Consider the following 25,180-nt stretch of genomic DNA (forward strand, 5'->3'; position numbering starts at 1 on the left):
TACAGAGGTCGGGCACTGGTGTTTCTTTTAAGGATTCTCATTTCGTGAACTGATGTCGCTTTCCTTTCTTCACTTCGCTGGCAGCTTTCCACATGCCACCGACAAAACCCTCCTGGCGAAGTTCAAGCAGCAGCACCAGAGCAACGGTTTCTTTGTGCCGACCCCCGTGATGGAGCCCGCCTTCGTCATCCAGCACTTTGCCGGGACGGTCAAGTACCAGATCAAGGTAGGGCTCGGCTAGCTGCGTTTGACCTAGAAGGACATTCAGGCCCACTGGCCACTCTGATTGTGCAGCTGTAGGTTTGTGCACTCAGAGAGAAGGACCCTGGTGTTCTCAATGAGCATGGAGCCATAGGGAAGGGTCCCCTTTCAGCCTTAAAATCTCAAGTGTGATCCACAGGACTTCCGGGAGAAGAACACGGACTACATGCGGCCGGATATCGTGGCGCTGCTGAGGAGCAGCGACCGGGCGTACGTGCGCGAGCTCATTGGGATGTGCCCGGTGGCCATGTTCCGCTGGGGCATCTTGAGGGCCACCATCCGCAGCATTGCTGCCTTCTGCGAGGCAGGCCGGCGCTGGGCAGCCAAGACAGCAGGTAGGCCCTCCTGCCCTCCTGGAGCTGGGCTAGACTGCAGTCCAGGAGCTGGCTGGACATCGTGCTTTCGTTTGCCTCAAGCAGGCAGAACAATCACTGGCCATTTCAGGCATCCAACCATTCCTTTGTAGCTGTAAAAAAATATCCTTACACTTTTATATAGCGCTTTTCTGGACCCTGAGCTACAGCAGGTCCAGCCCAGTCTCACAGCTGTATCTGCACGTGCTGTGGCAAGTAATAACAATTAATAACAATTGCTTACACTTATATAGCGTTTTTCTGGACACTCCACTCAAAGCACTTTACAGATAATGGGGATCCCCTCCACCACCAGTGTGCAGCCCCACCTGGATGATGCGACAGCAGCCATAGTGCGCCAGTACGCTCACCACACACCAGCTCTCAGTGGGGAGGAGAGCAGAGTGATAATGCCAGTTCAGAGATGGGGATTATTAGGAGGCCATGAGTGGTAAAGGCCAGGGGGAAATTTGGCCTGGACACTGGGGTTACACCCCTACTCTTTTTGAGAAACGACCTGGGATTTTTAATGACCACTGAGAGTCAGGACGTGGGTTTCACGTCTCATCTGAAGCATGGTGCCTTTTTTACAGTATAGTGACCCCGTCACTATACTGGGGCATTAGGACCCACACAGACCGCAGGGTGAGCTCCCCCTGCTGGCGCCACTAACACCTCTTCCAGCAGCGGAGGAGCCTCGGTGGGCTGCCAGTGGTGAGTGATGCATCTGCTGGCTATGTCACCAAATAGCCAGGTACCATAGAAAACAAACAAGACACTAGTAGCTACATCAGACTGACTTCCCCCTAGAATTCAGGCTCATGTTTCGTATTGCGCAGCCCTGTAACCTTGTGATTACGCAAGCTCTGCTTGTGTGGGACTCCTGCAACCGTGAGGAGGATTCACGATCTATAATGAAAACAGAAGCCGGGGCGCAAAGAGGTCATTCAGTCACCTGCTGCGTTTCTTGAGCGCGGCGTTCTGTCCGCCTCGTTGGCTGTCGCTCTGCTTCTGTTTAACCCCCCGTGGCTCTGTGTCCTGCAGGTGTGGTGCGCCGCGGTTCTCGGACGCCGCTCGGGGAGCTGCAGCGGTCGAACACGGCGGTGGAGAAGATGTACCGGTAAGCGTGAGGCGCCTGCCCGAGGGTCCGGACGCAGGCGGGATCTGGGGCTGGGAGGGGCGGGCAGGGTGGGGCCGGTGCGTTAGGTGAAGAGAGAGACGGCAGGAGCTGCTGATGGCACCGGGAGGGCACGTGGAAGTGAGGTTTACTCCCCTGTCCCCCTCCTCTGCTGCTGAACTGCTGTGCCGCTCTGCAAGCTGTCGTCAAGCCAATCGCTATCAGCAAGCAGACCCTGCTTTATGCTTGTATGCCTCCATAAAATACAAGTCCCACTCTAAAGGTGATGTTGCAGCATGTGCACAACGTTGGGCTGTTTTCATCCCTTTCGGCGTTTCTTGTTTCTAATGATAATTCCCTTTTTAGGATCTACAAGATGTGGAATTTAGGTCCAGAGGATGCCCTGTTTTTGTTCAAGCTTTCTTAATAATGCCCGTTTTGTTGGTGAATTTGGGTAACTAGTAACGTAAATTTGTCTAGCCTGTGGTCGGCATCAGAAAGTTTAACAGCCAAGCAGTTCTGTGAAACCAGCTAGAACTGAAGTGGGCTCCCGTTACCTTTACAAATCGGCTTTCGGGATCGTTCGCTGTCGTTGGCTGATGTGCAGTGCGGTGTGCCCACGTGCCGAGCCTCCTGGGCTCTGATGCGGATTGTGACCTTTTTTCCCCTCCACAGCCGTGGCTCTTTGCTTGATTTCTCCTTTGATCATTCTGAGGAGCTCCCTCTAGAGGCTTTTGAAGACATCTTTGCTAGCTATGAGAACAAGAAGTAAGTGGATTGGTGGAGGAACAGGAAGGGACAGAGATTGGGGCAGGGAGGCCATCTCCGTATCTTCTGGGCATGCTCAATTCATCCACCAGGGTCCCACTGCCTGTCTCGGTGCACATCTCGGCTTTGCAGCAGTATGTTTCTTCTTTCGTATTTCATCCCAATGAAGCTCTTACTCTTTAAATATTGCTCAAACAAAACCTCTCCACAGGAGTTACGGTTCGAGGTGCAAATAACAAGGTTTGCACGGTCACTTGCACAAATAGACTGTAGCAGTGCTGCCCAGCTGTTGCTTTGCATTAGATTCATCTTCAAAGCTGAATGGAGTTTCTATGTGCTTTAGGTGTTTTATTCCCCGTCTGAAAAACAAATGCTAATGGCAGTGTGTAGATAAACGATCTATCTCAAGTTAGAAATGAGACCTGGACTTATACTTGCAGAGCATTTGTATGGTGCTTTCTGGAGAAGTTCGAGGTTCGACATTGCCATTGCTTATTTTGGACCAGGCATGCATTTAAACCTCCAGTCAATCAGCAGAGCAATTAGCCGCCAAGAACTACAGAAGCACATGCATGTTGCGTAAAGACTCGACTGTTTCAGTCAACAGGGACTGTGACACCGTGTCTGCTTCGCCTCCACGCTGGGTCTCGGCACATATAGCAGTAATCGTTCATTTCTCCCAGTTTTATTTTTCTTGCTGCACGGGGCAGGAAAATGGCACAGGCTGCTCAGCTCTGATAATCTGGTGATTACCACAGGAAGCTGGAAAAACAGCTTGAGCTCGTAAGAAGGGTAATAAAAATTCGAATGGGAACCTGAGGATGCCGTGGAAAACGAAGCAGGGGTGAGGTGGGGTTGTTCCTGTAGGAATGGGAGGATAGCTTTGAAAGGGCAGTGTTTTTTTTTAAACCTCATTTCCAATTAATGATTTCAACAAGTCAGTCATCTAAAAAAAAAAATTGTTGCTGCAGAAATGACAGGAAAGATTTGTAGGTGTATTAAGCCCCTAGTTTCCGATCTCTCGTGTATGTCTTGAGCATTCCTGAAAGGTATCCGAGTTTCCTTTCATTGTCCTTTATTGCCCATGTGTACCCTGTCCTCCACCCCTGTCCCCCCTGTCTGGCCTCCCCCATTTCTGTTATTCCCCTCTGTGGTAAGTACAGGAGTGCATGCACAGAGGTGGAGTGGTGTGGAATCCCATCACGTGAACACTGAAATCGCAGTGTCATCTAGCATGGGGACGTGGGTTAACTGCCAAAAAATTAATACAGCAGCATGCCAGTTTGGACGGGTGTGGGCACAGGGCGGGTCAATCAGGAGCATGCAGTGAAGTGATTAACATGTGTCCTGGAACTCTCTCACAGGCAAGCTGGTCTGCAGCTACAGACTGCTGGTGTTGCACACAGAATAGATGGATGTACCACCTGCTTTCATGCATGCATGCATGCATGCATGCATGCATGCACTGAGGGGACTGAAGCCCAGTGCTTGGGTTTCAAGGAACCAAGTTTTTTTTCATAATCCACACCAGGTGTGTTTTTTCTGAAAGTGAGCCTCCATCACAAGAGCGTACCAACAAATGGTTTTCCATCTGCTCGTGGCTTCCAACAGCGCCGAGCCTGTTCTGCGTGTGATACCTGTGAAAGGTTTCAGGTGGAGGGGAGTTGTCCTCTCATGGTGTCTAACCCCACTCTGTGTTGTATTGTCCCCCCCCTTCTGCTCTCTACTCACTTCCTTCCACCCCGAAAACCGCCCCCTTCTGATTGTGGTTAAATCAGGGAAATGCATGCCCAAATCATCAACTCCATAAAGGGCTTGCAGTGGGACGGCGAAGACCCTCGCACGCTGCTCCAGTCCTGGGGTCGTCTGCGGTACCCTCGTCACGTCCTTCAGTGAGTCTAAACCCTCACCCCCACCACCCGGGACAGCCCAGCCCAGGCCCACCCAACAGTGGCCAAGCTGCACATTGCAAGAGCTGCCAGCGCTCGCCTGTAGCTAATGGAAGTATTCTTTGCCCGTTATCAAAAGAGCAGTGCTGACATGTTTTCTTCCTGCTTGATCAAACTAATTCAGAGGCGGTGGGGGGTTTCCAAGACAAGACAGCAGTAGGAATACTGGTTGAAAGTCCTATGATCCTGATGGTAACCTACAAATTGTTTTCTGTGAAAGACATTGGTCATTATTTTTCAAATACAGAAATTTGTTTGAAAGCTGCCCAGGTCATGATGAATGGAGACCGGCATCTCCTGGAAAATTCGGGCTCCTACCTTAAAGTTATGTCACTGAGCAGTGGGAACAGTGTGAACGTTTTCCTTCTTTTTCATCTGTCGTTTTTATGATCCAGATTAACTTTTCCATCAAGCCTCTAGAGCAAGGCACAAGAAAAGTGACGAAACCTTTCCCCCCTCACCCCACCCCAAAAAGAATCGATCAGAAAGTATGTCAGCAGTGTTCTTGCTTGGTGCTGAAGACGCTGTAGCGTGTTGATTCAGCCTTTCGAACAGAGATCAAACTCGTGCAATGTGAGCTTTCACTGCCTGCAATCAGATGGCTGTAGTGAGTTATCGTGTCCGCGTGCACGTGTGTCAGAGCTGGCCTGCTATGTGCTCGTGGTGAAAATGCTTAAATATCGCAGCTGCTGCATGGGTTCATGAAAGAAGCATGAGTGCTACTGTTTCTGGAACACTGCTATTAGGGATGTACAGCATCACCTATTGAGTTTCTTTTATTTTTGTGTTCCAAGGCTGTACAAAGTCAAAGCCCTGTTCCCCAAACAGAACAGCCTTGTACCTTATTGCCTGCATTGCTTCGAGGGGTAGAAATACCTTATTTGAGTGTGGCTCCTAAAATATCCGTACCATGAGCAGACTGACCAGATAATTTGCCTGAAACGCACAGTTGTTTTGGAGTCAGTGACATTAAAAAGAAAGATTTCTATCCACCCCTCTCCCCACTACAGTAACAATGGCAAGAATACTTCCTCTCCCTGCCGCTGAATCTGATCTGTACAAAATCAGGACATTATGGAACTCGTTGCCGATGTTTGGGAAAGTGGGGAGGAAAATGAGATCTGGAGGCAGGGATGGTTTTCACACCTGGGTCGCTGGGCTGGGCTGGCTGTCTGGATCGATCTCCCCAACACTCACGTCACCCTCTCCCGGACTGGCCTCGGCTCCCCCACCTCCCTCATCTCGTGTCTGTGCCGGGTGTAACCCCTCACCGCTCACTGCGTTACTGACATCATGTGGCTTTCATCCCAGACACTCCTTTCTTTCCCGACTGCCGCTGCATAACCTCTAACTTTCTTGCAGGAAAAGTAAGAGCACCAGACAGAAGCAGATCATTCCCAAGGTAATCTTGCCCTCCTTATCAGATGTTTTTTTTCTCCTCTCCCCCCTGGAGTGAAAGCCATATGCACCCGTGTTCTTTGTAGTAAGACGAACTGCTTGCCATATGGCCTCATGCACGGCTTCCCTGGGGAGGGTAAATGTGAACACAGCTTGGACATGTCTGAAGCAATAGATGAAACACTAAGCGCCCTTCAAAGCAATGCTTAATACATTTTGATGTTCTTAAAAAAGATTAGATTATACTCAATTAAACTTAAGTAAAATGGTTATTCAGGGTTGGCCTTACTGATTCCTTTAAGAACTTATCATCAGTGGAGTCACATTGAACATAATGTATTTTGAGATGTGCTGAAGTTTAGCATATCACAGACGTATTCATAGCTTTTCTTTAAAGGGATAAAAGCATAGTGACATATCATGTGCCTCCTGTCCTCTCTCGCAGAGCCTGATTGACTCCAGGTCCCTCAAGTTCATAGTGAGCCTGACGCTGCATGACCGCACCACCAAGTCTCTGCTGCACCTGCACAAGAAGAAGAAGCCCCCCAGCATCAGTGCGCAGTTCCAGGTAAGCCTTCCTCTGTCTGCCCGCCTCTCTGGAGCAGCTCCGCTTTTTTCGCCTTCCATCTTTTCTGAAGATTAAAGACCCCATAGATAACACAGATTGAGGGGTCTGGGGAACCCTGGCTGGTCCCCGGAGCTTTCTAGGGAGTCCCCAGAAGTAAGGAAGTTCTCATCCCCCATGTAGCAGCACATAAAGTCACCCATTTACAGCGAGTCTGGTCCAGAAGCAGTTATAGTCAATAATATGATTACGTTGTTTGACATTAATGGTGCATTCAAAGTCATTTTATTTATCTGGCTTGGGAAGTTGCTTGCAAAGAAGACCTTGAGCCAGAAAAGTGTGAAACTCCTTAGCTTCAGTGCTTCTGAAATAAAGGTCCAGGCCCTTACACGCTTGACAATAGCCTCTCAGCAAGCCGTTTCTTTGAAGTGTCTTCCGTGTGCTCCTCAGACGTCCCTGAGCAAGCTGATGGAGACGCTGGGCAGAGCCGAGCCATTCTTCATCCGCTGCATTCGTTCCAACGCTGAAAAGGTACGGCCTTGCATATTCCATTGATATGGAAACCCAAATCCTTTTATTTCACATACACGTTTGGCAAATTGATAAAGACTGAGGAAAGTATGACCATGTGAAATGTCAGAAGACACTTGCATGTACATATAGTGTCCTTCTCCTTATTGCCCACTGAGCCTCGTTAGTGGGTGTTTCTGAGCTGTTGAAGGAAGCGGAATGGAGTTTTGCCCATGTGGTCCTGCTACTGTCACCGGACTGTCAAAACGAGTCGTGGGTGAGCACACCTCCTGGCTGTGAACTGCAGTATTGAGACCAGTTACTCTTGAGTGGAGGCCATTCTGCCTGTGTCTTTTGACTGGTCCCTGTGTGATTCGAGAACCGCAGGAGTGCTTGAGCAACGCCTGCGACTCCACGTCCATAATGCACGCAGGCCTCGTGCCCTGCGCGCACGCCGAGGCGCACGTGGGCCGGGCGACCCCGCTGTTCACCGGGGCTGGCGTGACGGTGTGTGCTTGCTCGCTCCGCTGTGCCTGCAGATGGAGATGCAGTTTGACGAGGCCCTGGTCCTGCAGCAGTTGCGGTACACAGGCATGCTGGAGACGGTCCGCATCAGGCGGTCGGGATACAGTGCCAAGTACACCTTCCAGGTAGGCAGGGGTGCTCCGCGAGAATCAAATGACATCCAAAAACTGATCTTTGCTCTTGATTAAAAGGGTGGTGTTGATGCCAAAGGAGGTATTTATGTAACATTGGCTGCAATTGCTATAGTTGAGGAAAACAAGGTATAATTACCCTAGTGAAATAAATTCTGTAAGAAATAAAACACACCTCTTGTTATTTTCTACGAAATTTCAAAGGGGAAGGTTACTCAAGGGATGGAAAATCCATAAGGCAACTGTTCTATAGTACCACCATTGATCTTCTCTTTTGGTTTGATTTTCAAGGAGTTTATCGAGCAGTTTCGGGTTCTGCTGCCGAAGAGCGCCAGCCCGGCTCAGGAGGACCTCGGCGCTCTCTTTAAGAAGATGGGGTGGGCCGACACCCACTACCAGATCGGCAAGACGAAGGTAGCTCCTGGAGGCCTCTCGGGTCTCGCAGAAGGGGAAACATTCTCCCCAAACGTTACGATTATTAATCCAGCGACAGCTAGAGAAGGCTCCACAGCCGAAAACGTTCGTTTTCTTTACCTTTCAGCACGGAATGAACCTTCATCTGTTCTTTTGCAGCCTACGCATGCTGATGCAGCTCCCTGCTCAAACACCTGAGGATATTAATGCTTGTTGGTCTGTGCTGTCGGTTGGCCTTTCACCCCTTTTTTTTGTTGTTGTTGAGACCCACTCAACGAAACACTTCTTTTCTGCTTCGCACTCTCGGTCTCTTGGCCATCTTCTTCGGCTGCAGCATCCATCCGTTCACCCACTCTCCCCTCCTCTTCTGCGCCCAGGTGTTCATGCAGGAGGCGGAGAGGCAGGAGCTGCAGGACACCCTCCACAAGGAAGTGATGCGCAAGATCGTCTTCCTGCAGCGCTGGTTCCACGCCCGGCTGGAGAGGATGCAGTTCCTGCGCATGAGGCAGGCAGCGGTCACCATCCAGGTACTCCCCCTGCTGGAGAGATGGGGGCGCTGCGGGCTGTTTGCACACACACTGGGGGGGGGGAAATGGTGTTTTTGTTCTTGAAGGGGACTTTCATCTTGGAACTTATTTTATCAGGAGGGAAGGTAACCTGTTTACGAAAGAGACAGCCTGTTCAAGTAAAGGGATTGGCAAATTCTCTAGAATTCCCCCATTCCCCCCCCCCCTCACCCAATACCATACTTTTGGCAGTGGTGGAGGCGACCTGAAAACTTCTTGAGTGCTGGAACAATTCTCTTTCTGTACCGGATTATCTAGCCGTTTCATTTTTTCTGTTTTCCTATGTTTTTTTTTTGCTTTCAGCGAGCCTGGCGGGCCTATCAGCTGCAAGTGAGGTGCAGGGCTGCCACCATCATCCAGGCCGTGTGGCGCGGGTCACGTCAGAGACAGGCCTACTGGAGGCAGCGGCAGGGCATCCGGAGGCTGCAGGCGGTGGTGAGGGGGCACTCGGCACGCCGCAGGTGCGTTTCATGTTCCCTTCCTTTACATCTGCTAATAATTCCTTACGCTTATGTAGCGCTTTCCTGGACGCTCCAATTAAAGTGCTTTACAGGTAATGGGGACTCCCCTCCACCACCAATGTGTAGATCCCACCTGGCAGCCAGAGTGCATAGTCTGCTCCCCACACACCAGCTCCCAGTGGGGAGGAGAGCAGAGAGATGAAGCCAGTTCAGAGATGATTATTAGCAGGCCATGATTCGTAAAGGCTGGGGGAACATTTGGCCAGGACCTTGGGGTAACACCCCTACTCTTTTCGAGAAAGACCCTGGGATCTTTATTGACCACGGAATCAGAACCTCCAGTTTTACTTCTCATCCGAAGGACGGTGCCTTTTTACAGTACAGTGTGTTAGGACCCCCACAGACTGCAGGTTGAGCGCCCCCTACTGGTCCCACTAACACCTCTTCCAGCAGCAGCCTCAGCTTTCCCAGGAGGTCTCCCATCCAGGTACTGTAGAGTAATTTTTGAGAAATGCCCTGGGATATCGGGGATATACCCGTCTGTTTGCACCTGGGTTTGAAATCAAGTGGATGAAAGTTCCTTCACATGTATGTCTAGAAGTGCATCATCCCAGTACTGGACACAGTAGTGCTGAACTGTTTCTTTCTAACAAATCTAGGTGCCAGTCCCTTCGGGAGGAGAAGAGTAAGAGGGAGGAAGAGGCCAGGGCGAAGGCGGAGGAAGAGGCCAGGGCGAAGGCGGAGGCCGAGGCTGCAGAGGAAGCCAGGAGGCAAGCGAGGAAGGCCCAGCAAGAGGCAGAGGAGCAGCAGCGTCTGGAGGAGAGGGAGAGGCAGAGGCGGGGAGAGAGAGACGGGCTGGAAGAGAAGCCGAACTCGGAGATGGAGGGCGGAGAGCCCGGAGAGGGGCACATCCCCAGTGCAGGCTCGGCAGAGGCGGCGAAGCCGCCGGAGCCGGCCGCAAAACACGAAGAGGAGAAGAGGCCGCCCCACAGGACGAGCAGCAGCCAGGAGAAGAGGGAGCTGAGGCGGCAGCGCGCCATGGAGCACAGCCAGCGAGAGCTGAAGCGGGCAGCCTCGGGGAGCTCCGGGGCCGACGAGCGGCCGGCCCCCGAGCCCCCCAAGGCCAGAGGCCCGGAGGGGCCGGCGGGGGCGGAGGGGAAGGAGCGGGCGGACAGCAGGGAGCTGGACCAGTACACCTTTGTGGAGTGGAAGGTGAAGGAGCAGCCGGCGAGGAAGGAGGGCAGGGGCTCGCCGGGCCCAGCCAGGCCCAGCTCCCTGCCCCTCGACAGCCCCCAGCCCGAGCGGAACGGCCACAGGGAGCCCGGCAGCCCCACCAGCACCCTGCAGCGCTACAGCAAGCAGGCGGAGCTGCGCGACAAGGGCGAGAAGTGGAGGGAGAAGATGAGGGGCGAGGGTGGACACCAGGACACCTCCAGTCCCGAGGACAAGAGGAAGAATTCCTTGCAGTAAGGGCCAAAGCTCTCTTGCCTTTCTCCGTTTAACCACATTTTTTTGTGACCTGTTATTCTTATGCTCGCCTTTTTTGGGTTTTCTGCCTTTCTTTCAATTCCATTTTCCGTTTTAGTCCCATTTTAGTCTTATAATTTCAGCCTTAAAATGCAGGTTGTGTACTGGCATTTCCCAGGGTGGGTGCCGCTGGTGTGATTTATCCCAGCAATACTGGCTGAGTACAAATACACTACTTAACCTGCCACAACTCAAACGTTTAAATACATAAAGGTTTTTTCCACTTGCTAGCTAGCAATTGTCATAGCTTGTTTTAATGTGTTATTTAGCATTTTTCATGAGGCATGTCAAGGCACTCTACAATAAAGCAAAGGCAATCTTGGTTGGATCCTAGGCGCAGTTTTTGTATCGGAGAGCCAGGGCAACCTGTGGTTCTAATTCTTGTTTTATTTACTGCAGAAGCAGAGGGATGTCCATCTCGCTGGATAATGTGTCCAAGTGCGGCTCTTCTGGATCGGACAGCCCTAGTGGAGCGTCTTCCAAAACAGAGGTACCTGCAGAACAGAGCAATGAGTTCTGAAAGGTCAAAGACACCTTTTATTACAAAACCTCTCAGCGCTGCAGACGCCCTTATGCAGCTTCATGCATGCTTGAAATCAGCCCTGGTATTAGATGTTTTTTAACCAGGGTTTTGATTTAATGCACAAGTCTATTCGTTTTTATAGTACATCTGGCCCGCCCTCTGCAATGGCGTTGCACCTGAGTAAACTTCAGTCTTGGGCACGTCTCAGTTCACCCCATTTCTCAACTCGCAGAAGACTCTGCTGAACTGCAGGGTTGTCACGAAATATAGTTTAGTGCCCAAGGCAAGACATTTCCTGATGTTTACCAAAAAGGTCTGCTAATGTTTACCGTTCTTCCCTATTTGCATTTGCAGCCCTGGTTGTATTCTGCACAGCACAAATAATTCTGGGGAATGAGCAAGGCCATATTTTCATTGCTTCTGTGCTTGCTACATTTAAAATGCATTTATTTTTCCCCCCATTGGTTGTAAGATTTCTTGGAGTGTAAGGGAGGGCAGGAGATCATCTCATTTCAATCATTTTTGTCTTTCTGAAGTCTGTTTGTAATTATGATTAAGTAATGGTGAGACAATCTGAGAGTGAATCAGTGTTAGTTTTTGAGGTGTTGTGACGTTTCCTGTAAGAGCTTGGCACAGCAAACATTTAACTGGCTCTAGGCAAAGCTGTCTCTTTTTCTAACAAAACTTGCTGGGTGGGCGAAGACAATTTCATTGCTTCAGCAGAATGCCCAGCTGTAGAAATGGGTGCAAACATTAAGTTGCTTTGGATTAAAGCATCGGACAAACTAATATTTTTTAACTTAAGTTTAAAATTAAACTAAAAACACTTTTAAATTGCTAACATGCATTTAGGTTCTTTTTTTACTGTTCAGGCTAGCCGGTCTCTGAACATCCGCTCGGATACCAAAAAAAAGCAGAGAGAATTGGGAGGATCTCGGAAAAGGATCTGCAGACGGATCTTTGTTGAGACCCTGTAGTTAGGAACAGTGCACAGGGCCAGTCATCCTGGCAGGATGATGCTGGTGTGCAGGAGTAGGTGGAGCTGGGATATGGGGGCGGAGCTCTGTGTGTCTTCATGTGTTGACTTCTCTGGCCCTGTAGGTCAGGGTGCGCTATCACAAGCGAAGGCTAGCCTTTGTGCGCAGTCAGCTGATGTTTAAAAGCGCGGAGGTGGAGGACATCGAATACTGGACCTTCCCCCTGCCCCCCATTAGTCCTGGTGTACCCCTTACACCCATGCGCCCCAAGCCACCGGTACAGGTACAGCCCACACCAAGGGAAAGTGGCAGACACTGCATGCCGGTTATGATCCAGTCTGTGGCCTGGGTTCGAGGTGCTGCACTGCATACAGCTTGTGGAGGAACTGCCCCAGCCAGCATCGGGTGCCTCCTGCGTGTCCACAGTCCTTAGTCAGCTCTGATTAGAGGGTGATGGTTCAATTCTCTGGGCATTTTCTGATCTGTTTTGTGTTCTGGTGGCTGACTGATATATCTCTCTCTCTCACTGTAGTCTACTGTGTGGCGATTCTCCAAATATAACTTGTTAAGATCCTTGCGAGTTTAAAATCAGTTGCCTTGGGCACATCCACCTAGTCCAGCCAATGTGAAGAAAAGGGTTCTGGGTACACTCCAAGCCTTCTGCGAAAGCCTCATTGCTTGGATAGCTTCCCCATGGCCCTCCTCGGCTCTTGCAGGCTTGCGGCGCTGTTGGTGAGGGATGTGTGTATGACCTGCTGCACAGGGCCGTGTCATCTGTAGTGTTTTAGGAAATGAGGGACTCAAAAGAACACCTGCCTGAGTGCAGGATGAGTTTACAGGTTTAATCCTGGATCATGTTAATGGTGACCAGGATCCCCCCCAACTGGTGAAGCACAATTAGCCGAGCACCATCGAGTTACAGGGTGGGATTAGTTGCCAGTGGCTGTCCTGGTTTCCATCAGTGCAGTGATTCCTGAGCTCACCTTGGGTAACCTGAAGGCGGGAGGTCCAGGGGCAGTCGACCTGCACCTCCTCGTTCTCCCCCATGTGCGGTGGCAGTGTTGGTAGCTCTTAGCCGAGATGTGAAAAACACCCACAACTGTTTTTTCTAAATCCAGTGGGTTTATTCCGAAATGGAGGATGCTTTTAAAAAAAATCATCTTCCCTTTGATCTGTCTTCCTGAGCATTTTGGCTGTTGTGTGTGGATATAGCCCAACCACTGTGGTCCATTCCCTCACATACTGACACTAACTTTCCCAAGTCTGGCTCCCCTTTCACTTCAGTCTGAACTTACTTACCCTGAACATTCTCTTGTGTTGATCTTAAAGAGACATGTCTCCTCTACAACCTGAGGATTCAGTGGGAGCCGGTTCTAGTATTGGTTTACTTTTATGACTTATTGTAAAATTAACCGAAATAGCCAAACATCAACAATTCCTTTAGGTGCACTGCAGTTCCCATCTCCTTGCCCTTGATGGGAAAACATAAAAATCGAACCCTAAACTGGTTGAATTGTTTACAGCTGTGGCGATCAGTAGGACAGGCTATATTTTGGAGACCCCACCTTGGTTAGGCTGGTAGGAGCTCTGACTTGTGACCAGCCATTTTAAGAAAAACAATATCCTGCATCTCTGCAGCCTTTCAGCGGAATTTGAGTTTCTCTTGTTTTGTGTTTGTGGGGTTGCATACCTATTTTTGCTGGATTGTGTCTCTCGAACGTTTCTGAACAGCGCCTAACGTATAAGCTCCTTTTTGAATTTGACATTGAGTTGCGTTAAAAAAGAAAATGCATGTATCAAACTGAGTCTTCTGTCAGGCTCATCATCTTTGCTATTATATGACCACAATTGCATAACCTCCACTTTTAAAAGATACATCTAAGAAAAGCTCCCAAACTAAGCTTTTACAATTTAGTCTGCCGGAAACAAATCGGTTTCAATTTACATTAAAACCACAACTAGTAAGTGTCCGTCTGACCATTTTGTTGTGAAATAAAGCAACAGCACCGCTGTGCACAACTGCAACTGCAAAAAATCGCACAGTAAGGGCTGAGAGTTTCTGGTGGTGTTGGGGTTCCTTGGAGGGGCAGACAAAATCGTGCTGCATGGCTTGGGGCAGATGTCCGCTCAGGGAGCAGCCTGGCGTTGTCAGTCTGAATTTAAAAAAAAATAGAGAGGAGCACTCCAGCAGTCGTCGAGGGAGGTGGCTGTTTGATCCTGGGCAGTGCGAGTTCAGGCTTGTAACGGTGGTTGAGTGTGGGGCTGGTGCAGCTCGTGCTGGGCTCTGGCTGCGTGTGGACCTCCTGCTGGGGCCGAGTCCGGCCCCTGCCTGCTGGGAGTGGGGTCTGATCTTTCCTGCAAGGAAAGACTTTGTGCTACCGTCTGACTTGGGAAGCTCCCTGTCCTGAGGACCCCCGCCCCCCCCCTTCTTTTTCATCTTTGATGGTTTGTTTTGTAATGCTTTTGAGAGGGTGCATGCATCTCTCTCTTGAGGATGCAGACGTTGTCTGACACTGGCCTGATCTCCCCATGTTTCAGTCCGCAGTCGAGACCACCCCTGACGGTATCCAGGCGAGCACGCTGAAGAGAAGACGTGTCGACAGCCCTGGACTCCAGGAAGCAGCCCACGCACTCCAGCCCCAGCCGGTCACACCAGAGCCAAAGTATGGCCACAGCACCTACCCTTCCCCTTCCCCTTCCCCTTCACTACCCCAATATCATCAGCTCTTCCGGGCAACACCCAGGGGGTTAAAGGGTTTGGACTGGTCCTGGAGAGCCCAATTCAAGTAAATCTTGTAACTTGGAAATCCATCAATTTCTGCTGGCCTGGATCAATTGAATAATTATCGGTTTAGAACATGGTGTTCTATTAAGTCATTTAGAGATCATTTGGAACAAAATCAGAATACCCTTCAGCCCTAAAGGACCAGTGTTCAGTAAACATGACTTGCTTAATTGATCAATAACCCAAACAAATGTTTAATCATCTTTAAGGTGATTTGGTGTGACTTATTAGAGGAAGTTAATGGGGGCCCTCTGGTACCAAGGTTGGAAATCCTTCGATTTAATTATGAACAAAGATCCTACAACAGGCAGTCTCTTCGTAGGATGCAATTCTCAGTTTCAGAGTTCCTGTCTGCACTAATTCACGGCGTAGTAGAATAGCGAGACTTGTACGGCAGTGAGTATAAGAAAACAGCAGTAGAAGTGCGTCTTCTTGCTCTACTGAAATCACAGCGCAGGGTTCGGTCCCTGGAGCTGCTTGTCAGGGAAAGTCATCAGCTCTGTTCTTGGAGATCCCTCAAGTGCTTTCCTAAAAAAATCAACCGTGGTTCTTAAGAGTGGGATGACCTCATCCCCCTGCACAGGGGGAGAAGAGGAGAGCTGGCTCGTGGGAAACGGCTCCTCTTGTTTTAATCAGACCTGTCACAGAGAGGTTCTCCTGCTTTCGGGATATCATACAGGCTGTTTATTTCCATATATAGAAACACAGGACTGTAGAGGTTTTTTTAAGAGATTCCTGAAATTCCACCCTGTAATTTTGCCTGGATCGAGGAACCTAAGTACACAGCTGGAAAGAGACAGCTCTTTGGCACTCAAGAGTTCACTAGTGAAAGATCTATAAATATTGCTTCATAAAAGCAGCCTCTAGACTGAAGCTGTACCTGTATGCTCCCTCATGGAATACGCAGACATGGTGGCTCTGTTAAATACATCATATACAAACTGTCTGCTTACATGCAGGAGCTTAAATACAAATGTTTTTTTTTACTCTTTGTGAGGTGAGTAGCTGGAGCCAGCCATTTACTCCTGGGATTGGTACACTTTCTTCTTAGGTGTTAGTGTTTGAACATCTTCTCCTTGCTATATAGGAGAAGTTCAGTTCCAGTGTTAGTTCGTTCCTTACTATGTGATGTCATCTTTGGCAAGCAGGGCCAAGGAAGCAATGAAGTGTAAATTAACAAAAGTATCGATATGGTGGAAGTCTTGCTATAGGCTAGAGCAGAAGAGCCAGGGTTGCTTATCCTTGCTTCGTAGGCTCTTGTTGGCTGGTAATGTATGCAAGGCACCGTTCTAACTTGGCATCCATCCACCCACCCACCCACCCACATATCCATCCATTTTCTGACTGCTTCATCGAATTCGAGGTTGCACCCTATCCTGGCAAACAATGGGCACAAGGCGGGGTACACCCTGGACTGGACGCCAGCTCATCTCGGGGCACACGCAGACAGGCACAAACGCGTCGTGGCCAATTTTCTCAGAAGCCCATTAGCATGCCAGTCTTTGGACTGTGGGAGAAAACCAGAGCACCTGGAGGAAACCCACACCACGTGGGTGGGTGGGGAGGGGGGGGAACATGCAAACTCCACACGGATAGCACCCCAGGTCCTCAAGCTCAACAGTCTTTGGGGGGGGGGGAATGCCCCTGAAGCAGTGGTCTAGACTATCATTGTGTTCCAATGCTGCCGTTCCAGGTCGGGGTTCTTGAGTAAGATCCTGCGGAAGCATGGTGACCGGCGACCTCAGAGGGACCCCCAGACTCCCGACGAGGGGGAGTCGACCACGCCCCAGTCATTGGAGGCACATGTGACATTTAAGATACCAGAAGGTAAAGACCGAAAAAAAAGAGCTACATTCGTCAAGTGCTCTAGAAGATGAGAAGGGTTACGGATGATGGAGAGCTTTTTCATTCTCATAAGTTAGGAGCTTTGTAGCTGAAGAATACAAATATTTTCTTTTGGTCCACAATGTGGCACAGAAAAAATGTTCCCCCGTGCTTTATGTTGGGGGGGTGGGAGATTTGACCTTCAGAAGTCCGTGTTTTCTTGGACTTAAGTTTAGAATTATTCAAAAATGATTCTAGGGCACTGGCTCTGTATTGTCATATCTGGAAACTGCTTAGCCTCACCAGTGGAGGAATTCCCCCTGTCCTTCCTCAAGGACACACGGAGTTCATTTTGTACCACAAAAACAAGACGCATCTGTAGCTTTCCTGGTTATTTCCTGCAGCTATAAGCATCCCTATTCTGTCCTTCCCCTGATCGATCCCTCAGGAAGCAGTTTTGTGACATGTCATGTGATCCCCAAACCCCTGTGTGTTACTGCTAGGCAGTAAGAAAGATTAAAGCATTGAAATGGTCCTTTCTTTGCAGCTGCAAGATGTAATGAAAGATGCATCATCACAGAATGTCCACGTCATTCACAAAATTCATTTCTCCCACATGAAAGAGGAAATTCTTACAGCATGCTTTGTGCCATATAATTAAAAAGATGCATGTGTGGATTCTGCTATTTTTTTCCCCTTTAGTAGTTTTTTGAAAGCTAGTCCCTAGCATAGCCGTGCAGTCATTAAAGTGATCTTCTACTGCCCTCTAGTGGTTTTCAGTTTTTTTCCCCTGAAGGTACAAACCAGGCTCTCCTATTCCCATCATCTTACTTGGTAGGGGGTTGCAGAAAGAACAGAAGAGTTAATAATAAACATTTTTCAGCATATGAAACTGAGGCCCCCCAATAAGTGAAATTTCCTTATTTATATAAGTGAAGTATATTTCCAGTTTTTTAAAATGTTTTACATAAATCCATCCGTTTCTTCGGCACTCTGAGCATTTTCGTTCCCTGCTTAAACCTCTTTTCCAAAAGAGGATTTAAGCAGCTTTAGGCTTTAAATCCTAATGGCAATTGCAGTCAAGAAGCTTCAGCTGGTATCTGCTGGTGACCAGGACCTTCCAGTTAAAAACGTTTCAAAGCGGAGACCAGTTTATTACAGCATCGCTTTTAAAGTGAGCGTTTGCATTCCCCTGGTCCCCAAGTTGCCAGTACAGCAGCTCGTACCGATTTTAAATACCAGTTCCGGGCATTGCAAAACCAGTCACTCATTTCTACTGGGGCCAACTGGAATTTCCCATCAGGATGGCAACAAGTATGGAAGCGAGCAGAGAATTCCGCCTTTGTTCTCTCCCTGTTCCATGAAAGAGTGGGTAACGGAGGAGCGGAAGGGGTCAGTGACTCTGTCTTCTTTTTCTCTCCTGTTCTCCGCTGTCCCCTGTTCGCTTCGCCCCCCCCCCCCCCCACCCCTGTCGCAGCCACAGCCCACATCCCGCCACCGCCGTCCGGTTCCCAGCACCCCAACCCCGCGGGGACCCAGGCCAAGCGCAAGGGCACCATCAAGATCAGCCGCGCCACGCGGGTCTCGGAGCAGTGGAACGCCTCGCTGGACCGCCAGATCAGCAACGCCAACGAGCTGCGCCACCTGGACGAGTTCCTAGGCAACCAGGTGAGGTCCCGAGCGCCCAAAGGCCCCACCGTCTTTGTATTTACACGCCAAAATGCAGAGATCAAAGTGCTCGTGGGGCAAAGCTTGCGGGCCCCGTCCGCGGGTCACTGTGTTGAAACGGGTGCGTTTTTAGGACCTGGTGGTTCCCGCTGCTCTGGGTACGGCGCTCAGCGGTGTGCTTGCAGTGTGGCGTGCCAACGGGCCGGACTGCGGGGCTGGGGTGTGACCTGGAGGTTTTTCGCTCTCTCTCTCCCCCTCTGCCAGGTGAACGAACTGCGGTCGAAAGGGAAACAGCTGTCGGGCACCGAGCTCATTTTCATCACCGCCACCACCGAGTTCAGGAAATTCATCAAGAGCATGTACTCTCTGCAGGTGGGTCCTTTCTCTTGTTGATGACACGATTCCTTCCCACTGTCCGAAGTCATGCTGGGAGGTTAATTGTCTCCTGGGTGAAGTGGCCCTGGTGTGAGTGTGCTTCTGTTGGCGTCTGCCCTGTGATGGACTGGCGTACTCGTCCAGGATGTACCCTGCCTCTCACCTGTTGCTTGCTGGGTTAGACTCCAGCTCCCCTGCGACACCTGAACTGGAAGAAGTGGTTAGAAAATGAATGGAACTGCTCATTCCATTGCTGCTTGAGTTATCCCGGGGTGCTTTATGACAGTAACCCCAGACAAGCCAGCAGTTTTCCACAGAGACTGAACAGTTCACTTGAGTATCTGCTAAGATTTTGGTGAGAACAGTCTAGGTCTTAACCTGCAGAATGTGTTCCTTCTGTTGGGATGACAGAAGCTGCAAATGGGTTACAAGGGGCTGATGAACCACTACAAGATGGTGGTGCACACTCAGGCTACGGAGAAGCAGAAGGAGTCAGAAGTCCATCTGGTGGTCAATCTATTCCAGTCGGTCCTGGATGGGTTCATCCGTGGAGAGATGAAGAGGGAAGAGGGGGAGCAAGCTAAGGTAATGGGGATACCGCAGTGGAGGAAACTCTGAAATGCGTTTTACCGTGAGGGAGTGTGAGCTTAAACATCCAGGTGTCCTGTAAACGTTTGTAAAAGTAATAGCATAACTTGGGTGGTGTGTTTTGTATAAACTTCTAGCTTAAAGCTACATGTTTAAGACTTCAATGTGGACGAGAGCATCTTCCTACGGAAGTAATTAAAGGAGGATAATTCATTGGGTTTTTTAGGTACTTTGTTTTTAAATGTAAACCTACAAGCCCAGTTTCAGTTGGGCAGCAATTTGGTAAGTAATGAACATGTAGTGATGCTCATACTTATTTCTGATTTTTTTTCATTTCAGCCTGCAAAAGCTCAGAAGAAGAAGAGGAGGAAAAAGGACAAATTTGTAAGTGTGCCAGCACCTCATTTTAATCAATAAATGATTTTAAAAAATACCCTTTAAAAATGTTTATAACTTTTTTTTGCTAAAATAAATGCTCATAAATGATGTTGGTAAACAGTAGCAAAAAGTCTTGTTAGAATATCTGCTTCTGCTCTTTTCTGGGTAGTAGCTTTCCAGGATTTTCACTTTGTGTCAAATCTGTTTCAGAAGGAAAACTACATGGACCACATATTCAACACGTACCAGGTGAACATCATGCAGTCCTGTGATCAGTGCAACTCATTCATCTGGGGCATGGAGAAGGCCTATATGTGCACAAGTGAGTATCAGGAGCTAGATTCATCCAGTGTAATACCCGCGTATTATAAATGTCCTGAGATTCTTCAGCCTACACTTTAAATTGTAATTATGTAAGCTTATGATTTTTATATTTCTGGTTAGAAGCAGTGGTTGATTTGTACGGGTGTATGCATTGTACAGTGGAGTAATCGGAATTTTAAGCTTAAAAGGGATGCAGTGTTCCAAGCTTAAGAACCCTGTTTCAGATTGTAAGGAAAACCATGCCTGAACTGGTCTGAAACTGAGCCCTGCCTGGGTGCATGGACAGATGGGGGAAAGTGTGGCTTGGTCTTGTCTTCCAAGTTGGCGCGAAGCAGCTCAGGAATCGATGGCGACAGAATTATTAAATTATTAGCGGTGCTGTTTTTGTTTGGGGTTAGAATGAATCCGTGTTGATGAGTGCATTTCAAACCACAATGGAAGTAAAACAGTAACGTAAAAATTCCAATTCACATCATAAGATTTCCAGGTATGAGAAGCGCCTTGTTGTGCAAGGAACGAGGCAACAAAATTTCTGGTGAGGTGAAGCAGCCCTATTACATTGGAAAGAAGCAGGCTTGTGAACACATGTCTTTTAATCCAGTAAAAATATGGCTCTCAACTCCGAGATTGTTTTGCCAACAAATACTACTTGTTAGCTCTGCATGAAGATTACACTGGAACATTTCTGTGGTGAAATGTCTGCTGCACAACCTGTACTGTATTCGCTCGTGCATCACATTACATGAGTCCCATCACAGGGACTAGTGAGCATGAAGGGACGCATCACGTCACAATTTGCACAAACTCTCAACATGGTGAATATCCAGTCTTTTTGCAAAGTTCACTATTTTGTGATTGATTCAGAATGCAAAGATTTAATCACTGGATGGAGAACTTGTGACTGTTGTTCCCCTTTAAAGTACTAGAATATCTTTCACACACTGATTTTTTTGTTTTGCGCTTTTTTTCTTCAGTGTGCAAAATGGTGTGTCACAAGAAATGCGTCAGTAAACTCCAGACAAGCTGCTCTTTCTATTGTGCAAAAAAGGTAAGAAGCATTGCAGGAAAAAGCCTAGCAAAGATTTGATTATTTCTTTTATTAAGATTGTTTTTATAAAGCAGACAGTATGACGTCACACATGCTACTTTCAGTTGATGTTTAAGGATAAAGGCGTGTCTTATTTAAGCGTTTCAAAAGTAACAGGAAAAAATAGTAAAAGTAATTAAAAAGCAGAAAAACTGCAGAATTAAACGAAAGTTGAGTGATGACGTTCGTTACACTAAAGTGTTTGAGGAAAGCCATGCTCCGTCAGGAAGCTCAGCATTTTTCTAGCTTGATAATACATGTCCTCACTCGAGTGGAATAACTTCACCAGCAGTGTTAAAAGTAAAAATTGCATATAAACTGTGCACTGCCTTACCCGAGACTGCACAAACCTCATGTCTGTCAGTCTTCTCAAGAGGTTTAAAACCACACATCGTCCGGCTCAAGTTCTTTTTCTTAGGTAGGTGCTTTAAGGGTAACATTATTAACTGAACACTTCATGGCTAAATTTTAAGATGTAATCTTCCCTTAACATTGTGTTTTCAAAGGACAGGCTCAACGTCGTTGGTTGTGTATGTTTGTGTTTTTTTGCGTCGGTGTTCCTTTGCGTCTCTCGTTCCAACGTTGCTGTGCGTTCCGTGTGTGTTTGCGGCAGAGCGAGGAGGAGTCGGGATCGCACTTCGGCGTCCGGGTCTGCGCCCTGACCAGCAGCAAGAATCCCGTGCCGGCGGTCCTGTCCATCCTGCTGGAGCACGTGGAGATGAACGGCCTGTACACGGAGGGCATCTACCGCAAGTCCGGCTCGGCCAACCGCATGAAAGAGCTACACCAGCTCCTGGAGTCTGGTGAGTCGCAGGCTTTCTCCTTGTAATCCTGCGGGGCCGGAGACGAGACGCCAGCAGCTTACTATCCTGAGGCCACAATGGGTTCCGCATACCGGAGGAGGAAAGAGGTCAAATCAATCTTTTTTTTTTTCCATCCATATAATTATTCAGGGGTTTATTTTTTGCAGACCCTAACACAGTGGTCCTGGACAATTACCCCATCCACGCAGTCACGGGGATTGTGAAACAGTGGCTGAGGGAGCTGCCCGACCCGCTCATGACCTTCGAGCATTACAGCGACTTCCTGCGGGCTGTGGGTAGGTCCAAGGTCATAGGTCGCGGAGCTGGATAGGAAGGACAGGTTTGGGGAAGGAGCAGTCAGATGCGTTTAGTTGTTGCTTCAAAGAGGATTTATGTGGAGGTCTTTGTGGTCTAACGGGGTTGTCGATATACTCAGGAAGTCTTATGATGCCGCCATAATTTAGAGTATATAGAATTCCTGAGAGGTTGTGTTAAAAACCAAAATCAGATTCTTGATTGTGAATCAGCAAAGCAGGAAAGCTGTAAATGTGTTATTGGAAACGTGTTTTGAGTAGAAATGCCTGTGCTTAAATTTATTAACTAAATGGGTAGAAAAAAAATTAGTGGGGGAAAAAAATGGCACCGTTTTCCATGGCAAGTCCTCACCTGTCTGTCTATCCCTGCAGAGCTGCCCGAGAAGCAGGAGCAGATTCAAGCTATCTACAAAGTCCTGGATCAGCTTCCTCCGGCCAACTACAACACCCTGGAGAGACTGATCTTCCATCTGGTCGCGTACGTCTCCCCTGCCGCTTCTATGGGGTGCACTGGTAAAACTGAGGCCCAGTTACAGTATTTCGGTTCACACCAAAGTGCGGGTGTTATTAAAAGGTCCCAAAACTCAACTCAACTGTACACCTGCATATTCAGCGTTTTCCCCAAAGCATTAAAATTACTGGAATACCTGGACACGGGTATTTTGATTTAGAGACCGAGCCTAAAAGATTCATTGATTAACACATAAGGAATCCAACCTCTTTCTTGTAGGGTGGCCAAGCATGAGCAGAGCAACCGCATGTCTCCCAACGCCCTGGCCATTGTCTTTGCTCCTTGTATCCTGCGATGCCCGGACAGTGCTGACCCCTTTACCAGCATGAAGGATGTGGCCAAGACAACCATGTGAGTTTCTGGGGCTCTTCCCAGCTGCAAGGCTCAGGAACATCCCAGCTGTCAAAATGCAGAATTCCTTCCAAGTGGCTCAGATTCCAGTTCCATATTCGAAACAATATTATGGATTTGTAAACAGTCTTCTTGGAGAATCCGATTGTATTTTGCATGTCTTTTAGGTAAACAAAAGCTAGACAGAAGTCAGTGTTTATTGATCAAGGATATGTTAAAGCATAACGCACCCCTTTGTTAATTGAATTCTGGAGATGCCGTGTTCACTATTTATGTGTGGTTCAAACTGCTGGAAAGCCCTAAATCCTTAAAGCACAGAATGTCGTGTTTGGCTATTTCTATGGATTTAAATTGAGTTATTATTCAAAGCTATAGGACAATTACCTTAGGTAATCATAAGTCCTGCAGCAACTCTTTTTTACCTTTCAAACAGCGACTTTGAGAACAGTGAGATTTTTATTTGCTACGTGAACGATCAATCGCCTGCTGTCCGTTCCCTCTTGCAGCTGTGTGGAGCTCATCCTAAACGAGCAGATCAGGAAGTACAACGAGAAGATGGAGGAGATTGAGCAACTTGAGGAGGCTGAGGCCCTGGCACAGAGACAGCTCAAGCTGAAGAGGCAGAACACGGTAATTCTGGATAAACGGCCAAGTCAGAACGACCGGATAGCTGCGGGATGAGACAAGTGCCACCTCTGTTGCAAGCAGCAGCACGAGCACCTAAACTCAGGATCTGCCAGAAGTTGCAGACTTTGGGAAAAACAGGAGAATACTAACACAGAGTATAGAGCCCAAGCTGAACAATAGTTTAAAACCGGTATTGCCTTTTGACATCAGTAGCAGGAAATTTCAGTGTTTTTATCTTTCACTGAAGAAGCTGAAGAATTTCTTTATGCTTTTGTAGTTCCTGGAATGTAATGTGACAGGTCTGCTGAGCGCCGATAGTGTCCAGCTTTGCTATTTAGCTGAACTGTCAGCCAGGCTTTTTCGTCTTCTGGACTGTAAAACCAATTTGAAAAACAAAAGTCACACAAAAGCCAGGGCCTCTCCTTTTCCAAGCGTGATTGAGTACCTATTGCTGTGAAAGTGTCGGCCGCCGCTGCACGCAAGTGTAACCTGGTTCGTTTTTCTCTGATTCTCCTCCTCTTCCTGTAGCGCTGGCTTGTGCCGCTCAGGTTCTCCTCTCCTTACAGAGGAGCGGTGGTATGTATCGGACCCGGCTCGGTTTTCTCCTGGCAGAAAAAAACCCGACACAGGGCTGTTCTCCACCCTTCACTCTGCATGATGTGGAACGGTTCACTCCTCGTACTAACGTCATCAAGCTGCATGGTTTTTTCTGATGGTTGTCAGTGGTAGAGATAGGTGGGGGGGGGGGGGTTAAAAGAGGAGGTTCTCTGGGTGTCGTCTGAGTTGGAGCACCCTTTCAGTGGATTCAGGCATTTTGGTAAGGATGTGGCCTATTTCCATCTGCTCATCACTCTTGTGACAGCAGTGGAGGAGGCAGTCTAGTCAAAGCCCCCCCCCCCCAACTCGTGTTTACCATTGACGGATCGCACACCCCCTGGGTCCAAGGCATTGGCACCTGAGATCATGCGATTGTCATTTTCACTGGGTCTCGTCCGTGACCGAAAACCAAGCTGAACAAAGCTCAAAATTTAGCCAATAAAAGAAAACGTGCCATTTTCTACATGGGATTCAGAACAATTTCTGCAGATTGCTGATGACTGGGGGCGTGCTGATTTTAGAACCTCTTCTCCAATACCACATGGCAAGCGTTTCTAAACAAGATGGCTCTGCCGGAGTCTGACCAGGAGTACCTTCTCTAAAGCTTCTGGGTTTTCAATCGAAGTTTGCTGATTTTAATTTTGCCTGGGAAATACAAGATTCCCTCCCCTGTGTGAAAGGAAGTGGGGGGAAGGGGTCTTATCTAATCCGTGTGTGTTTATTTAGTTTAAGTATTAGCTGTGGCTCCTTTCCTATTTTTTCTGTTTTGTTTTCTCAGGTACCTTTGTTAAAAGGCTTTAATGAAATGACCATTTGCAAGGATTTTTGCAGTGGAAGGATAGTGGTCATGCAGACTTTTGCAGATGTGTTGGCTGGAGTGGGGCTGGTTGTCCCCGATTCAGT

At 48.5% G+C, this 25,180-nt stretch overlaps 1 protein-coding gene across 13 annotated transcripts in view; it reads left to right on the top strand.

Annotated features, from left to right (window-relative positions):
- The window catches only part of LOC148813841 (unconventional myosin-IXb-like), an 81,667-nt gene that overhangs the window by 49,788 nt on the left and 6,699 nt on the right, over positions 1–25,180 (top strand). For 3 of the 13 annotated variants that reach the window (XM_088907369.1, XM_088907366.1, XM_088907358.1), the window contains exons 12-40: positions 85–226; positions 401–596; positions 1,659–1,734; positions 2,407–2,499; positions 4,278–4,391; positions 5,811–5,850; positions 6,292–6,414; positions 6,862–6,942; positions 7,461–7,571; positions 7,869–7,991; positions 8,369–8,518; positions 8,861–9,018; positions 9,678–10,484; positions 10,945–11,035; positions 12,170–12,328; positions 14,584–14,708; positions 16,524–16,657; positions 18,132–18,322; positions 18,587–18,694; positions 19,109–19,282; positions 19,625–19,669; positions 19,874–19,985; positions 20,962–21,035; positions 21,688–21,877; positions 22,045–22,173; positions 22,564–22,669; positions 22,922–23,053; positions 23,560–23,683; positions 24,209–24,256. In XM_088907369.1, coding sequence (XP_088763495.1) covers positions 85–226; positions 401–596; positions 1,659–1,734; positions 2,407–2,499; positions 4,278–4,391; positions 5,811–5,850; positions 6,292–6,414; positions 6,862–6,942; positions 7,461–7,571; positions 7,869–7,991; positions 8,369–8,518; positions 8,861–9,018; positions 9,678–10,484; positions 10,945–11,035; positions 12,170–12,328; positions 14,584–14,708; positions 16,524–16,657; positions 18,132–18,322; positions 18,587–18,694; positions 19,109–19,282; positions 19,625–19,669; positions 19,874–19,985; positions 20,962–21,035; positions 21,688–21,877; positions 22,045–22,173; positions 22,564–22,669; positions 22,922–23,053; positions 23,560–23,683; positions 24,209–24,256 — 4,156 coding nt within the window. The remainder of the gene's footprint in view (positions 1–84; positions 227–400; positions 597–1,658; positions 1,735–2,406; positions 2,500–4,277; positions 4,392–5,810; positions 5,851–6,291; positions 6,415–6,861; positions 6,943–7,460; positions 7,572–7,868; positions 7,992–8,368; positions 8,519–8,860; positions 9,019–9,677; positions 10,485–10,944; positions 11,036–12,169; positions 12,329–14,583; positions 14,709–16,523; positions 16,658–18,131; positions 18,323–18,586; positions 18,695–19,108; positions 19,283–19,624; positions 19,670–19,873; positions 19,986–20,961; positions 21,036–21,687; positions 21,878–22,044; positions 22,174–22,563; positions 22,670–22,921; positions 23,054–23,559; positions 23,684–24,208; positions 24,257–25,180) is intronic. The other 10 variants (XM_088907370.1, XM_088907367.1, XM_088907361.1 and 7 more) reach the window with 8 other exon arrangements.

This window comes from Atractosteus spatula, chromosome 28 (assembly GCF_055471065.1).
Source record: "Atractosteus spatula isolate fAtrSpa1 chromosome 28, fAtrSpa1.hap1, whole genome shotgun sequence".
NCBI lineage: Eukaryota > Metazoa > Chordata > Actinopteri > Semionotiformes > Lepisosteidae > Atractosteus > Atractosteus spatula.